Source organism: Egretta garzetta, unplaced genomic scaffold (assembly GCF_000687185.1).
Source record: "Egretta garzetta isolate BGI_Z169 unplaced genomic scaffold, ASM68718v1 scaffold175, whole genome shotgun sequence".
NCBI lineage: Eukaryota > Metazoa > Chordata > Aves > Pelecaniformes > Ardeidae > Egretta > Egretta garzetta.
Genome location: NW_009259860.1, coordinates 2,339,605 through 2,356,530, shown reverse-complemented (window position 1 = coordinate 2,356,530; position 16,926 = coordinate 2,339,605). Strand labels below are relative to the sequence as shown.

The window sequence follows — 16,926 nt, the reverse complement described above, 5'->3', positions numbered from 1 at the left end:
CCGTGACGTCCGTGGCGCAAGCGTAGCGAAGCGGTGGCATCACTCTGATTTTTAGCTTGCGAAAAAATTTCGGTCTGCGTTCATGGAAGAATCTAGTGATTCTTGCGGCTGAAACAACTGCTGGTGAGTTTTTATAGGTTCCCGTGCGGGTACGTTAGTTACACCCGGCTTTGCGTGGTTTGAAGTAGTACGTCTTAAGGTCGCGGTGAGGTTTCTTCGGAGCAGTCTCAGTCACAGGACGGTGTGGGTGGCAAGGGACCTTAGAGATCACCCAGTCCGCCCCTCTGCCATGGGCAGGGACGTCTTCCACCAGAGCAGGTTGCTCACAGCCCCCCGTCCAACCTGGCCTTGAACCCTTCCAGGGATGGGGCACCCACAGCTTCTCTGGGACGCCTCGCGGTGAAGAATTTCTTCCTGGTATCCCATCTGTATCAGTGGCCTTGCTGAAGTTAGTTAGTGAAGTTCAGAAGTTCATGAGGAGAATGTGACACGAGTTTTGTAGGTAACGCCGTCAAACATACTAACTCCTCAAACCAACGCTTCTTCCACTCTTCAGTTTAATTACGGGGCTCCTACGAGCCACTCCATGCCACTTGAATACTTTTGTGTGTAAGTGAAATAGCGTGCTTTTGGCGTGCATCCATTTGTGTGCTAGTGAACTAGCCATTGATACACATTTTAACAGAGGATGGTTGCATATTCAAAATCATTAGCATTCCTAGAAAACAGTCTTTGGATTTCCCCCCACTCCCCTCCCCCATGTAACTTCAGAGTAATTTCAGGAAGTTTTAAAACTGGGGAATGATGTAGATGTGACAGAGTACACTTTGATTATGTTTTGAGACTAAAGATTTTTTTTTTTCACTGCAGCTATTAGCTGTTGGGTTGACTTAGTGTATTCTTTGAGGTGAAAAAACAGATCTCCGAGAAAGTCTTTTAGTTATACCTATTTTTTTTCCTACTATTCATGATGAGAGTTTGGTGTAAGCTGCAATAAAGCTTAAAAGGATAGCATGAAAAACTGGTTTCTCGGTGCTCTACATATTAAAGCAAAAATTTGACACAATCGATAGAGGTATAGCTTCCCATACCCTGATATCACAATTTCTTTTTATTCAAGGAATTGATCTTTGTTGAGTACAATACTACAAACACTCTGTCAGGGTTGTTCTTCTGTTACGTACAGTTGGAGTTTTCAGTTTGCAAGTTACTAATAATTTAATAGGCCTTAACATGTGCCTAGCAACTGTAGCACAGGCTTGCCGGTGCTGTGAAAAACGGGGTCTTCAACTGTTTTCTCAGCTGAGATGGGAAGAAAGCTGTGTCTCTTTCTCCAGGAGTGTGAGTGACAGTTGTACAGTAGTTACGTGTTTTGGGGCTTATGAGCACATGTACCAAGGTGAAATCTGATGGGTGGATCTCAAAAATCACAAACAATACATCCAGGTATTCTTTATTAAGAAACTGAAGCAAACTGTTAACCCTCATTGTACTTTTCTTCCCATATTACTCCACTTGATTTTGAAGATACTTTGGAATAGCTGTGTGTTTGTCTATAAAGTGGTGTGATAACCCTGGGCACCAGTTGTTATGCTTTCTGCAAGGGAAAAAAAAAAATTTAGAAGTAATAGGTTCATTCTTGCTGCATGTTCTGTTAAAATTATATTTTGAAGCAGAAATGCATTTTTTCTTCTCCATATTTCTAGTGTGCACATTATTAGCTACTGGAAATGGCAAAATCAGTTTATAGTTAGTATATTACACCAAGTACTTCTGTGTTCATTCTGACAGAAATAGGTGGTGGCAAATGTGTGGCTGCAAGCCAGAGATGGTAAAGATGGAGTCCGGGCTAGTTTCTTGTTTTGGATTTTAGTATGGATGTTCACCTGCTGTGGAGTTCATACGCAAACCTTCATGGCTCATTAATCTTGGCTGTTGAATACAGCTTATTCTTTATGCTACCTTGCTTTAATTAATGGAAAAAACCCATAAATGAGTTTGCTATTCAACTTGAAGTAAATCTTGGAGGTTTTTTTTAAGGTCTATGTTATAAATATATTATCTGTATTGATTTCTTTTTGTCAGTAACACTAAATTAGTGAGTTTCTTCTAAAGGTGAGCTGAGTTATAGTTCGATTTAATATTCCTCCTGCATAGCCCTAAATATTGCTGACATAGCTAATAAAATAAAAATATATTCAAGTAGCAAATTCCAGGTTTATGAAACAGTTAGAAGGCTTGCTATGTTAAAGGCTGCTATTAGACAGCAAACCTTAGATATTGACCTACTTAAAACAATCACAGTACATACATCTGTCTCCCTTAGAATTGTTTTGAAGAGGAATGGAGTTTGTGATCCTCTTAGGAGAATAGAGAATATATGGGAACAATCTGTGCAAACATAACATCTTGTATTGACATCCTTCTGAAAACCCTAGAAGTGAATATTCTACAAAATACTTTTTTTTTTTGTCTACAATATTCAAGCTTGGAGGATGAGCAGCACAATTCTGTCTGACTAAAACTGATGTCAAATTATAGTTGGTGGTAATTGTTCACATGACATAGTAGTAACACTGGTAATTGTGAGTGTTAACAAATGATTCTTTTATTATGCTGCCAAGTAAACTAAAGCATGTCTCCGTTACAGGTTTTAATGTTTTTATGATATGGAAAAGAGTTATCTTTGAAGCTTGTCAAGTAAAAGTATATATGGTCGAAGATGATGTTCATTCTTTCGGGTTTATAGATTTAAAAAGCTACATATTGGACGTCATGAGTTTGTCCTCTCCAGTCAGCTGCGCTGTCACTGAAGCTAAATGGTAAGCTCCACTTCTGTATTTTTAAGTGTGGTAATATGGTTCGTGTTTTTGCGGTTTATGTTCTAGGTCCCTGAAATGATGTAATTTCAGACTGAAGAAGAACCAGATATGGTGTGATACGTGCCAGCTGTGCCATGCCAATATAGTCATTAGATGAAAAGATTTACGTGAAGGCGTGCATACTGGCCATCCGATGTGCAAGAGTTCTCTCAGGACTGTAGGAGACGTGACTTAAAGATGGAGGGAGTTCCTGTTTGCAGTTAGGAACGTTGACCTGGAATTACAGGATGGTTTTCAGCAATAACTGAAGTGGTAGAGGTTGACTTTGAGTCTTGCACAGGGCTCTTATTTTTTATAACCTGATACATGTTTGATCTTTGGCACAATTAAAATAAGCTTTAATTAATTCTGTCTATCTTAGCTGTGGGAGCTATTTGTCACTATCTAAAGTCTGATTATACACAACTGCCAATTATGTATAGGAACAGCAAAATTCCATGAATATGAACTTTGGTTAGGAAATCAGACTGCAGACTGCTCCTTCAGCGGGGGAAAGTTAGCAAGATTCCTCTGCTAGGTAATAAATGAAAGAAAATTTCTCACTGTTACTAAATTACTCCACATTTTCTGCCAGATGTGGAAGAAAAGCTAGGGAAAAACTGTTTTTGTGCAATACTCTATGTTCACTGTAGTTAGCTGACTTGTGAAGTGCATGTGAATTTAAAGTTTTTGACTTACAAAAAGTCATTCTGCAATGTAGAGCTCAAAAGCTATTTCACCTTCTTACATGCTTTCTTGAAGAATCTTAAAGTAGAACTAAGCATGGTGTCTTAGGTAAAAGCTGTAGTTGGTAAAGTATGTATTTTAATTCAAACCAATGATCGATGAATTATATATGAAAATGGAATTACAAAGCATTGCCTGAATTCCTGTTAGATTGCAAATCACACATGCTGTGAAACCTTCCAGGGACGTTGTGTTGTTGTTTGGTCTTTGATTTAAGCTTCTGAGAGCTTTATGCTTGTGGCACTTCTACTTGTAATATGAATATGGAAGGAAGAATCTCCTAGAGTAGGTAGTATGAAGCTTTCATAAAGTACTGCATGTGCTGATGACGCTGTGGTGTTTAAAGAATATATTACAGAAAAAAGAATTCTTCAGGACAATCTCTGTTATTTGAAAATGTTTAAGTAGACAAAATAATGAAGCGGTTAAGAGTAATATTCCCTCTTTTTTTTGTTTTTGAAGTAGCTGATTCAGTTTGATTCTATACGAAGAACAAAAATAGTGTTTTCTGCTTTATATTTTTAATTTTTCAGTAATGGCATTGTGAGTTTAAAAGCTGTGCAGAAGATGCTGTTTTAAAAAGGTGTTTAATGCTTTTTTCCCCAGTAGTTACTGTTGCGCTGTTGTGTCTTAATACTCTGATGCACACTTTCTATTTCTGTAATATCCCTAACTTGCTATTACTTGTGATGTTTTGTAACTTGCTTGTGCTTTGTGTGTGTGTGTTTTGGTTTGGTTTGGTTTTTTTTCCCTTCCCACTGGTCTCATTAAGCAGAACAGTTAATGACATAGTTAAATTTTCCACTAAGTTTTATTGTGCAGGTATCTCCATTGTGCTCTTTTTTTTTTTTTTTTTTTTTTTTTTCCCCTGGATAATTAATAGCGGAGTTGGAAGGAACGGTTTTCTTGAAAGCTGATTGCCACACAAACCAATGTCATTTACTTAAAGATTTAAAGGTGGTTTTTATTTACTTTACAAAAAGTACTCATTCCCTTGCTGGCTTTCAGTATGCGCTCCATCCAAGGAGTGTTAAGTATCACTAGGATTAAAGAAGCAAAACAACCTCCACGCTGCCTGCAAACTAACAGAACGGTCACCCTTTCCATAACCCTTGCTTCTTTAGAATCATAGAATCATAGAATCGCTTTGGTTGGAAAAGACCTTTAAGATCATCGAGTCCAACCTTTAACCTAGCACTGCCATCCCACCACTAAACCATGTCCCTAAGCACCTCATCTATCCTTCTTTTAAATACCTCCAAGGATGGGGACTCTACCACCTCCCTGGGCAGCCCATTCCAGAGCCTGACAACCCTTTCAGTGAAGAAGTTTTTCCTAATATCTAACCTAAACCTGCCCTGGCGCAGCTTCAAACCATTCCCCCTCGTCCTATCATCTGTTACCAGGGAGAAGAGGCCGACCCCCACCTCCCTACAGCCTCCTTTCAGGTAGCTGTAGAGGGCGATCAGGTCTCCCCTCAGCCTCCTCTTCTCCAGACTAAACAACCCCAGTTCCCTCAGCCGTTCCTCGTATGACTTGTGCTCCAGACCCCTCACCAGCTTGGTTGCTCTCCTCTGGACATGCTCCAGCAATGCAACATCCTTCTTGTAGTGAGAGGCCCAAAACTGAACACAGTATTCGAGGTGCGGCCTCACCAGCACCGAGTACAGGGGCACGATCACTTCCCTTGTCCTGCTGGTCACACTATTCCTGATACAGGCCAGGATGCCATTGGCCTTCTTGGCCACCTGGGCACACTGCTGGCTCATATTCAGCCGGCTGTCAACCAGTACCCCCAGGTCCTTTTCCACCAGGCAGCTTTCCTGATGAGGTCTGTCCAGATACAAATGACAAATGGCCACATTACTCCTCTTTACCCACCAGCTAGCGTGGGAATAAAGCTCAGACACAGGAAAACTGCCTCTGTAGCAACGTCCTGCAGCTGTCAAAGGCCTGGCATGTGAACAAGTCAGGCCCACGAAGAAGAGAAGTGCCACTGCAACCCTGGCCAACCCAGAAATTTCAGAGTCTCAACATGACAACACAAAAGTAGGGGACCATAGAGATGCTCTCCCATTCCACTTTCTGTACAGCTTTGCCTTGGACATTCACATGTTGTCTCTACTTACCTGTGGGAAATACAGTAATATGTACGCTTTGATCCAGCAATACTGACTTAAGACCCAGTCTTGTGTGCTAAGTGTTGACAAATTGCCTCTGGTAGGCACTGAAATCACTCAACCAATTAACTGAGATTAGATTAGCTAGCAGGTTTGGAAAAATGCTATGAATAAGATGTATGCAGCCGCACATGTTTTTACTCAATTGGTAAGCTCCTCTGCCAGCTCCTTCAGCACTCTTGGGTGGATCCCATCCGGTCCCATAGACTTGTGGATATCCAGGTGGCATAGCAGGTCAAAGACTGCTTCCTCCTGGATTATGGGGGGTTCATTCCACTCATTATCCCCATCTTCCAGCTCGGGAGGCTGGGTACCCTGGGGATAACTCATCGGGCCATTAAAGACCGAGGCAAAGAAGGCATTGAGTAACTCAGCCTTTTCCTCGTCTTTAGTGACAATGTTCCCCCTTGCATCATCTAGAGAATGGAGGTTCTCCCTGGCTCTCTTTTTGCTGTTAACATATTTATAAAAGCTCTTCTTATTATCCCTTACAGCAGTGGCCAGGTTAAATTCCAGCTGGGCTTTTGCCTTTCTAATTTCCTCTCTGCATGACCTGACAAGATTCTTGTACTCTTCTTGGGTTGCCTGCCCCTTCTTCCACAGCTGGTAAGCTCTCCTTTTTTTCCTGAGTTGCAGTAGTAGGGCTCTGTCCAGCCAGGCCGGTCGTCTTCCCCGCCGATTTGTCTTACGGCACATGGGGACAGCCTGCTCCTGTGCCTTTAAGACTTCTTCCTTGAACAACACCCAGCCTTCTTGGACCCCTTTGCCCTTCAGGACTATCTCCCAAGGGACTCTCCCAACCAGCGTTCTGAGCAGGTCAAAGTCTGCCCTCTGGAAGCCCAAGTCCTCCCCAGTTTTCAGCTGAGGTTCTGTTTTTCTCCCTAACCTGTGCCTTGCTAACTTTGGTGCTCTCTGGCCTTTAGCTATCTTTAGTTGAGGTTGATACTTCTTGCATCATTTCTGAATAAGATGACTTGCCTTCCTTTGATCACAGAAAAATAAAGTTCTCCCAAACTTATTGTATGATGTCCACAAACAAGCTTTTACACAGTTTACAGGTGCTACGGCTATTGGGATCCTTCTTATTTCCTGCTTGACTTACCATCATATCTTCTTATTGCAGTAGCTAAGAGTTGCATAGAATAACGATATGTGCTTTTACTTACCTTGTTGCTGATCTTTTGCTCTTCGAGTCATATTGGTTCCTTTGGGTATGGCTCCCATAATAAACACTGAAGGCTAATTGCTTATGTTTTTCTTACAGTACATGCAGGTTATCATGACCCTTATCTCCTACATTTATTAAATACATAAAATGTATTAAGTAACATGGCACCCTGTGGATCAATTAGTGATGACATACAATTATTCTGATCTCATAGATGAAGTCAGTCTTGTTTTTAAGTGGAAATAGACTTGGTATTTATTAAATTATAAAATATTTGTAGTCTGCAGCTAAAAACCTGGAATTTCATGCTTTGTTATTAGTAATGTCTTTAAAGGCAACGCTAGAAGGTAAATTACTGTTCCTCTTGTTGATGACATTTGTGTCTGTTTTGCTAGTCACCTTACGTGAGAAAACGTATCATCAGGTAGAGTTCTCAGCTGTGGAAAATGTTGATGGTACCTGTATACAAACCTAGGGGTAAAGTCGTCACTTTTTATTTAGAAAAAACAAATAATTAAATCCCAGTAGAGTTGTCATTTCTGTAATTAATACTTAAGACTTCATGTAGACAAAGGTAAGCTATTTTAGTATTTTCAGTTATGTGCCAACTTTGTGGTTAATTTAATCATGTTTCTCTTTACGATATATTTCATATTTAGTGGTCCTGACAATATGTGCTTTTGTGTGGAGCAACTAATTATTGCAGCCAGTCTTACATATATTAAGTAATGTGAAAAATGACATATATCAAGTAATGTGAAAACTGCTTTTAACTCCTGAAATAATTTAACAGTTGTTCAGTTTGAGGTTACAATAATCGCACATAAGATTAAACTAGTTTATTTTAATTGAATATGTGTTTTTATACTAATTTTTTACTCTATGTATAAAAGCTTGTTTTGATTATTTTATATTGCTTGTGGTGCTCAAGGTCTGATCCTGCTAACTGCCAAGTAGATTTTGTTTTAACTGAAATAGTAGTGGAAATTAAGATACTGGGTGTTTTAGAGGACTAGACCTTTAATTTGTATTGTGTTTGTGATCAATTGCATAAGTGTAGTTTGAATGTATACGTCTTTGAAGAAAAAATGTGGAATAGTGGTTTTTGTTCCACATACATAGAGGTGGTTTTGAGACGGTAATACATGTTAAAAAATGAGCCTTTACTGCAGGAGACAAACAAAAACTTAGTAGTCATTTTAATGTAAGTAATGGGAATAATTTTTTTAAAGCATCCAGAAAGTTCATTGAATCAATAATAAAGATAATGAAAAATAATAAAATACATGTTATGCTTAAATCAACTTTTGGAAATCCAAAGTGAGTATCTGTTTTAAGTTCCTGCTCTCATATCTTGCAGAATAAGCAATTTATATAACCCTTTTTTCAAAGAGAAATAGTATGACAACTGTGTGGCATAATTTTACTTAAGTGAATGTTTAGAACTGTGGGCTCACAAATCTGATCATTGAAGTAAGGGAGCATTAAAACTTAAAAGGAATACTCATGTTTTTTGAAAATGTTCATATTTTGCAGTTTACATAATCCCAAGCGTGAGCCACAATTACTACAAAATACAAATGTATCGGAATTGGACACTGCTGAAGATCTGAGAAGGAAACTCTGCCAAGCTAAAAAAGAAAAATTAGACTTAACTATTAAACACAATCAAGAAGTAAGGACTCTTTTATTTCCTTTCTTTTACTGTTGGAATAAATGTAATCTTTTTTCATTAAAATAATACTGCCGTGTGGTGTATCAAGGGAACAGTTATTAGCTGAAAAAATGACAAGGAAAGTGACACCATACAGACCTCTCATACCTGTTCATAGGAACTTTTAGCACCTCTGCTGTTGTTATTTACAAGTTGTACCAAGAAGAGTGCAAATTTTCTGCAGGGAAAGGAGTTACTGCCCCTACCAGTAGTTTGTTGGGTAAAACTGCCTGGTGACACAAATAAGTAAAAGCTGCAGCTTGGATCTAGCCTCATAAAAAGATCTCATTTCGTTCTTTCTTACATTTGTTTTCAGGGTATTAGAGTATCATTTTAATTCTGCAGAAATCATTTGCAACTCATAAACCTAGTACAGTATTTTTCTGTGTGTGCACACCAAATCCAGCTAGGATATCCTTTAGTGGTCTTGCAATGTACAAATGCGGTTATGTGTTCATCAGTAACTTCGTAATTGTTAGTGAGGCCTTCATTCATAGGGAAATAATTTACTCATGTTATAAAGGTTTTCTGTGGTGCTGTTGTAGCAAACTAGTATTGAAATGAAGTAGTGGTAAGAAAAAATCTTTTCTTCAGCTCAAATATCAGCTTTTGCACTAGTATACATGGGGAAAGGTGGACATGGTGCAGCAGTAGTTGTAATCTGCTTCGGATTTGTTGCTACTAGGAACACTTCCCATGCTTGCTAATGCCAATGCCAGTGTGACAGCTGATGTCCCAGCTTAAACTGGGCTGGTGCGGAGGTATTGTTACTGCTGTGGGTAACAATTCTGCTCTTAGCCGTTTGCTAGGGGCACTTGATGTGGGTTCTAAATCTGGCCAATAAACCAAGTTTGCTGTGCCATATCCATTTATTATTGGGGCGTGTACCCAAATTAAGAGATTCCTGTCTCTTCTACAAGGACTTGTTCTTGTGCTGCAGTTAATTATTTTTCCATTGCCCCATTAACTGTGGGGTAGTTTTATAAAATGGATCCGTGGAATTATCTGGATTTAAAAACAAGCCAAGCAAACCACCTCTTATACTGAAAATCTGAAAGCTGGAGGTCCACAAGGATCTTCTGCACCATTTTGCTGTTGTGGTTTACACCACAAAGTCAGGTTGCATTTTTAGGTACATAAACTACTTGAGACTGTTTTTTTTTCCCTGTCCATTTACTGTATAGTTACAGAATATGGAAAAGCTCAAGATACCTATACAGGATATTATTGAAGTGAAAGGGCTCCTTTGTAGATGTTCTGAAGAAATACATATTTTATTTTCCACTTTCTTGTGTTGAAATAGCTTAATTTTCTGGACCCAGTTTTTGGCAGCAATGACCAGACTATGTTTCTTAATCTGGATAAGATCACTTTTTGAAGCATTTTCCATTCTTTGTTTGTTAAATTTAATAGCATTCTGTTTGATTACTGAACATTATTGGACTGAATTTTATGTTCATGCATACGAGTTACTAGATATCTGGTAGTCTAGCATCCCAACATGACTATTTTTCTAAGTGTTAAATTTTAAGAAAGTTACAAGAAAATTGTCTATGGAATGTAATGTTGCTGTTGCTGCTGTTTTTCCTTTGAGGTGCAGGAAGATAACAATATTATGACTTCTATTTTCTTAAGGTAGTGTGGTTTTGGAAAAATGATGGAGTATGTTTAAGCTACATGAAATTCATCTAGGAATAGGAACAGTTTTCATAAAAAAAACAGTGAAAGTACTTAAAATCTGCATAAGTGTGCATTTGCAAGACTGTATTTCAAATTCAAGTGGAATAAGAAGGCAGCTGTAAGTGCAATTCCAAATATTTTTTAAATTTAAAATATCCTGTAGGTGTATTTTTGTAACACGTTGCGTTTTATCAAAGGAGCATTATTGCCAGTTTTCTGAAACACATTTGTTTTCTAGCTGTCGAACTATGAAAGCCAGATGGTCAAATTACGGTTGGAAATTGAGAAAGGAGAGGCTGTTCGACAAAGTCTGGAGTATGAATTGGCAATTGCCAGAAAAGATGCTCGTCTGAAAATGTATGCTGCAGAAGAGGAGTTAAGTGATGCAAAAACCAAGCTTGTGCAACTGCAAGGTAAGGTTCAAAAAAGCAAACATGGAACAGAGGCTAAGTCAGTTTCAAGTCGAGAAGACAAATGAGCAGCAGTGACTTAATTACATTTTCTAGTTACTCCTGTTTTTCTTGGGTGTCTCCTATCTTTCCCATCTCTCTTCCATCTGCTTTTGTAAACTCATAAAAGTTTACAAAACTCTTGCTCTCTCATGTGTGAAGTAAACCTAACCTGCTAAACCCATCAACCCTTTTTCCTCTTGCTGCTTGTAATTGTAATTGAATTGTAATCATGGTGGCTGTCTCCACATCCTGGTTATCACTCTGTCCAGCAGTTCTTCCTTTTCCATTTCAGGGAAAAAAAAGAAAAAGTCCATTCCTCTTCATTTATTTGCATTATTTCTAACAACCTTTTTTCCAGAAGTTCTCATCATACTGCTACTTTCTTCTTTCAAAGGTTTCAAGCTTGTCTGGTTTCTTTTCTTCTCATCATCCTTGTTTCTCTTTTTATAGGTAATGGAACATGTATGTTGTGACAGTAGTATGTAGAAGGGAAAGTTTTTACCTAGACATTTTTTTCCCTACTAGTTTTGTATTCCGAAACTCAGATTTCCTTGATCTTCCTCAACAGAGAGAGATATTGCTTATTCTTACAAGTAAGTGAGGTGCATTTTTAATTACCTATGTAAGTGTATTACCTTTTTAATCTAGTACAGGAGATGCATTTATGAGTTTGCTGAACCTTTGATATTCCATGAAGAGTTTAGAGCACTCTTGTGGAGATTTTATCCTTCCAAGAATGGAAGAAGATTTGGAAACTTGGAAGTCCTTAAAGGAGTGGGTGTTTTTAACATAATTAGAAAATTGAACTTTTTCACTCTGTTGAAGAACATTAAAAAAAAGCGCCAAACCATTTATGGATTGCAACCTGGAAGAAGGCATTTTTTTTCCCCTTGGAAATTCCCCTGCGATTGTAAGCTGAAGACTTGAACTGCTAGTTTCTCACTTAGAGAAAAGCTGTGTTTCTTTCTGTGCCTGCTCATTTTACTGCTAGATTGCTTGCCAGTTTAGAAGTGAGTAGTGTGTGTGTATTTTAAAATACTTGGGATCTTACTTTGTGATTCACTTTATGCTTTAGAAAACTCGTTAGCTGTTGTATTGGACACAGCTGGCAGTTGCTGATTGTGAGTGTGGGTCTGCAGGGCAACCTGTGCGGGAGGAAAGAGGTCTGGCTCTGCCTGGAGCTGGTCCCAGCCAGCTCCACAATGGGCAAACCCCTCCACCGCCATGTGCCGAACTGCTCACCAGAGAGTGCATGGTGCGTCTGCCAAAAGGTGTTTCAGAAAGGGAGGTGAATGCTAAGAGGAAGAGAAAAAGAAGAAGAGAAAGAAAAAGAACCATCAGGGAGAGACAGGAGCAGAGCAGCAGCACGAGCAGGGCCTCGGGCCCAAGTAGTGGCCGCCCATGCAGGCACCCAGTGGCAGGACCCAAAAGGGACTGTTGCTGGTGGGGGAACCACAGCACGGTGACCCCAGTCTGCCATGCTGCCTGTCACCTCTCTGAACGGACTGGGCTAACGTGTGGTGAAGGGACTGGAGAACAAAAAGGGGATGGGAGAGGTTTTGCAGAGGCAAATGTTGATGTTTTTCTAAATATGTGTATGTGCATGTTAGTTTCTTCCAATACCAGAATCGATAATTAGAAGTTTGTTAGCTGACAGTACATTACCTTGGTTGAAGTTCCTCAAACCATTATTTTTTTTTCTGTGACAGGTGCCAGAGAAGTCAAATCATCATGATGTTGCTTCTCAATTCTTTTACAGTTTGTAACTTACTGCTTGTTTTCCCTGGTCACTTGGAGCCTTCCTCACCTCGTTTCGTGCTTTGATGTGACCCCTTGGACAGAAGGCCTCTTCTGTGGCTTCTCCTCTTCAGTATTTCCTCCAAATTGTTTTTCTGCTGTTCTCAATGAGGCTTCACTTTCTGCTGACAGTCTTTTCCCATCATTGAGTGTCCTAATTCTCTATGTCATTTTAATGTGCCTCTTCTGTTTGTTTATCCTTTTCTGACTGGGAAGAAATTTCAGAAAACTGGGATGAATTTGAAATAAAAATGTTAGAAAATGGTGATGACTTAAATGCCAATGTAGCTAGTTGTATTCAGCAAAATGAAAAGCTGATATGAAATGCTTTCATCTGAAAGCCAGTTTGTAAAGTAAAGCAGAGTTGCTAGTCAAACTGCTTAAATACAAGAGTATATACAGTGTTCCCCTATCTCAGGGCATTTGCTGGGCTGAAGATTTAAATCTCTTGAGCAGCAGTAAATTTCCTTGGAAAAGCTAAGCCTTTGCTCGCTAGCCCAACCTGCCTTAGGTTTTCCTGTAGTCCCTTTCATAGGGCAGATGCCTATCTTTACTGTCAGTTAAACTGAGCTCAAAATTCATTGATACAGACCAATATCTATATCAAATAGACATTTGGAAATAAGATGGCCAAATATTGTGGAAATCTGAAATTAAGTCCTCCATGCTATAGAGACCTCACTTGAAAGAGTTATCTCAAGTTTTTACTATTTTCCAAGTGGAAAAGAGTTTTAATTTATAAAAATCTCTAAAGCATTCCTACATCCTCGTATGAAAGCTACTATAGGAACATGAAATTTGATTGCTTCTTTGCAGTGAAGGTGGTGCTCTCCGGTGCTGGAAGTGTTAGTGTTCCAGTGTTCCACAGGATATCACAATACACAGAAGAACTGATGATCATTATACTTTTTTTTTTTTTTTTTAAACATGCTTTGCAATGCTACTTGCCTTTCCTTCTCTTTTTCTGTAAACAATAGTATTGAATGAGAAACTTCAGCAGAAAGTGGCAGAGACTGAGAAAACATTTCATATTGCTCAGCAGAAGTGGAAAGAACAACAGCAAAGACTTGTGAGTGAGAAGGATGATATCCGCAGAACTTGCAGCAGTGAATATGAATTGCTCCTTCAGGAAAGAAACAAACTAGAAAGTGTTTTGCAGGTATGATGTATTAATAGTTGGAAAGTTGCATGGAACTTTTTTGGTGCAAAGTGTGTTGGGATTTTTCTGGTTTAGGGAAAAAAATCCCCCAAATAGCTAAATACTGCAGAATATTTCTGAAGAATATAGCTTTATAAAGTTACACTTAGTGTGTCACAGGCTTTCTTGCTTTGATGGAATGGGTTGTAGCTGATTTTTCATGGTAAACACATAAACCAAGTTACCAATGCAGCAGTGGTAGTAAGGCCCATTTGCACTGTCGTGCAAAGCTGAGTTAGTAAAATCAGAGACACCCAACGCCTAGCTTCTGACTCCATTTCCCTCTTACCTCCCCCAGTGTGACATTTGATAGCCTGTGAACATGAAAATTGTTTGTATAATATGGGGACTACATGGTCAGTATGTCACCCAAACAGTGATGATGGGATTTTCAGCTGTGCATTTTATGTTATTCATTCTGTGTCATGTAAAAAAAACAACTGTTGTTGGAAATTCTGTCATTTGGTTAGGAAAAAATAATTTACTAGGACATGGCCTTATAATCTGTTTTGGACTGTGGGTTTTTATTCTTCAGATAATTAATTTCATTGTATTTAACAAAAGAAATAATTTTCAAAGTTGAGTTGCACTGGTATGCGAAAATCCCTTAGATGTTAAATGTGTAAAAAATAATAAAAATACGAACTTTAAAAAACTTTTTTTATACAGTCAAGCTATTAAAAACTGCATTGTGTTTCAAAGAAATGTAGTGGTGTTACTACACTGTAACAGTGGTGGTGCTGAGTTAACATACCCAACTTTTACCTGCTCCTCAGGGACACAAACAATTACACAACTATAATTTAATAGTTTTAATATTTTTAATTGACAATTGAATTACTTTATATCTTAGCAATGTAATAATAGCTTCTGAGGAGAATGGAGAACGTATTCAGCTATAGTTATCCTTTATGCTTTTAAAGAAGTGAAGTGCACAGGCTCTGTTAAGGCTGATAGCCATTTACTCATATGCATGATGTATGCAGAGAACAGATTGCTGCTAAGAGATTCACTTTCTCTTATTCAGCAAGACTTTTTCCTTTTTTTATATTCCTATTTTTTGCTTTTGTAGCTCCCTTTAAGATGTGGCAGACTTGTCTCAGTTGGGCTGGATATTGGTCAAGTAGTAGAAAATTAGCCCTGCTTTCTTCCCACCTGGTCAGCTCCAAGGCTTGGACAGTGCCAAACAGTCTTCCCAAATGATACAAAACAATCCTTACCTGGCTGCTTGACAGCCAAGTTCTGACAGCAAACCTACCTGTTGGACTACATTATGGTGCTGTTGGTCAGATTCTATATGACACCTGTTGGAGCAGATCATATGAAAACAGGGCACACAAAATCCCTCAATTACATGTATTCTGAAAGTACTGTGTACTGATTCTTCAGCCGTTTGTTTGAAGGAAAGATCTGGAAAGAGAAGTGCAATAATGAGAGCTGAAGTAGAAATCAAGTAGTGTATGGACATGTAGTGTTTCTGTGCTTGGGCTGCAAAAGAAGTTGCACTCTGTTGTTCTCTTATGGATCAGGAGCCCTAATGGTGAAGGGTCCCACTGAACAGAATTTTCTCTAAATGAAGGACAAAAAGGAAGTTCTCTCCTATCCCCTCTTCCCAGTAATTTTGTGGGGTTATTTGACAGTGCTTTGAAGGAACAGGTAGGAGAACCATAAAGGAATAGTTAAACAGCAAAAAACCCAAACCAAACCAGAAAACCCCCAAAAAACAACCAAGCCAAGGGAAGAGAAAGTTTCAAAGAAAAACATATGAGTTGATTGGCAGCTGACACTCTAAGGTCCTTCTCAAACCAAGAGAAACATGATTGAGTTTTCATTCAAAGACTTAAAGCTTTAAAAAGTAGGGTTAGGTATAGGCTATGAAGAAACCTATTTTTAGATACAGTTTTAAGTTGCCAGGAAAGCAGTCTAAGAGTGGAGCTTTGGCTCTGAGTTCTGGCTAACAGTGGGCTGAGTTAGGTTGAGGAGGCATTGGAATGGACTTGTCTTCTGTTCTGTACAGTGTTTTGTAGAAGCCACATTCAGTGAGTTTAATGCTGTATAAAAAGAGGAACGTTGGAGAGGTACATTCTGAAGTGATGTTTGGCCTCAGATCAAAAGGAACAGTGGATTGCTTGGGAAATTGTCTTCTCTGTCAGTATCTGTCAACTCAGGAGTAAAGGTGATCTGCAAAGGCAGGTGTTTGATTGGTAAATGTATTAAAGCTAGAAAACTGCTCGCTTCTAAGGTAAACGTGATTCACTACTAGGTGTCAACTCTTAACGTGCTTTCAGTAGTAAAAATGTGCTATTCTCCCACTTTGCTTTTGTAGCTGTTCTCCTGCCTGTTGCCCTAGTTACACGTTTAGTTGTATATGTATAGTTATAAAATTCCAGCAAATAAAAAACACATAAATAAAAGTTAAATATGGACTTGACTGCCTTAGTTGTTGCTTGAAAGCTTAATTGATTGAAACTTGGCAGATAAGTGTCAGAAGGATCTGGGTTTATAAATTATGACTTGAAATGTGTTAGTCTTTTGCGCTGTGTATTTACAGACCTGTTTTAAATACTTTTATAGTTATTCTGAGTTACAAAATGAAAGCTAGATGAGGTGGATTTAATTTTGGTCTTAGTATGTACATAGAAATGAGATTCTAAGCATGTATGCAAATCCTGGTTGAAAAAGCTGCACTTCATGCACTGTAGTTCTGAACCTGGCTATGAAAATGCTGAGATGGACTTGAAATGAAGTCAGCTTAACCTATTGAAATGTCTCTCTAAGATACCAAGGCAAAGTAATCCTCTCTGCTTTCTACCAGGTTTGTAATGTGCTCTATTGCGTGTGCTTAGCATGCCATCCGCTTCATAATAAAAGATGTTGGAGTTCCATAGTAAGTGCAATAGCATCACCTTGTGGTTAGTCAGAATATAATACTCCTTCAGAGAAGCACTTGGTTTTTCTTTAGACTGCTTGTGAAATAGTGTTGTTCATAACCACTTCTTTAAAAGAAATCAGCCATGTTTTCCAGAAGCAGATACATATAGTAAGTGTGTATATGACATGCAGGTATGCATGTGTATATATATATATTTTTTTTTTTTTTTTTAAATGGTGGAGTGTTTTTCTTTTTGA

At 38.7% G+C, this 16,926-nt stretch overlaps 1 protein-coding gene across 13 annotated transcripts in view; it reads left to right on the top strand.

Annotated features, from left to right (window-relative positions):
• The first annotated feature begins 6 nt into the window (after positions 1 to 6).
• Positions 7 to 16,926, top strand: part of CCDC171 (coiled-coil domain containing 171) — a 165,807-nt gene continuing 148,887 nt past the window's right edge. For 11 of the 13 annotated variants that reach the window (XM_035895600.1, XM_035895592.1, XM_035895595.1 and 8 more), the window contains exons 1-5: positions 7 to 123; positions 2,651 to 2,822; positions 8,493 to 8,631; positions 10,589 to 10,763; positions 13,577 to 13,758. In XM_035895600.1, the coding sequence (XP_035751493.1) occupies positions 2,665 to 2,822; positions 8,493 to 8,631; positions 10,589 to 10,763; positions 13,577 to 13,758 (654 nt within the window). In that variant the 5' untranslated portion in view covers positions 7 to 123; positions 2,651 to 2,664. Of the gene's footprint in view, positions 124 to 2,650; positions 2,823 to 8,492; positions 8,632 to 10,588; positions 10,764 to 13,576; positions 13,759 to 16,926 lie in introns of those variants that run through there. The other 2 variants (XM_035895589.1, XM_035895601.1) reach the window with 2 other exon arrangements.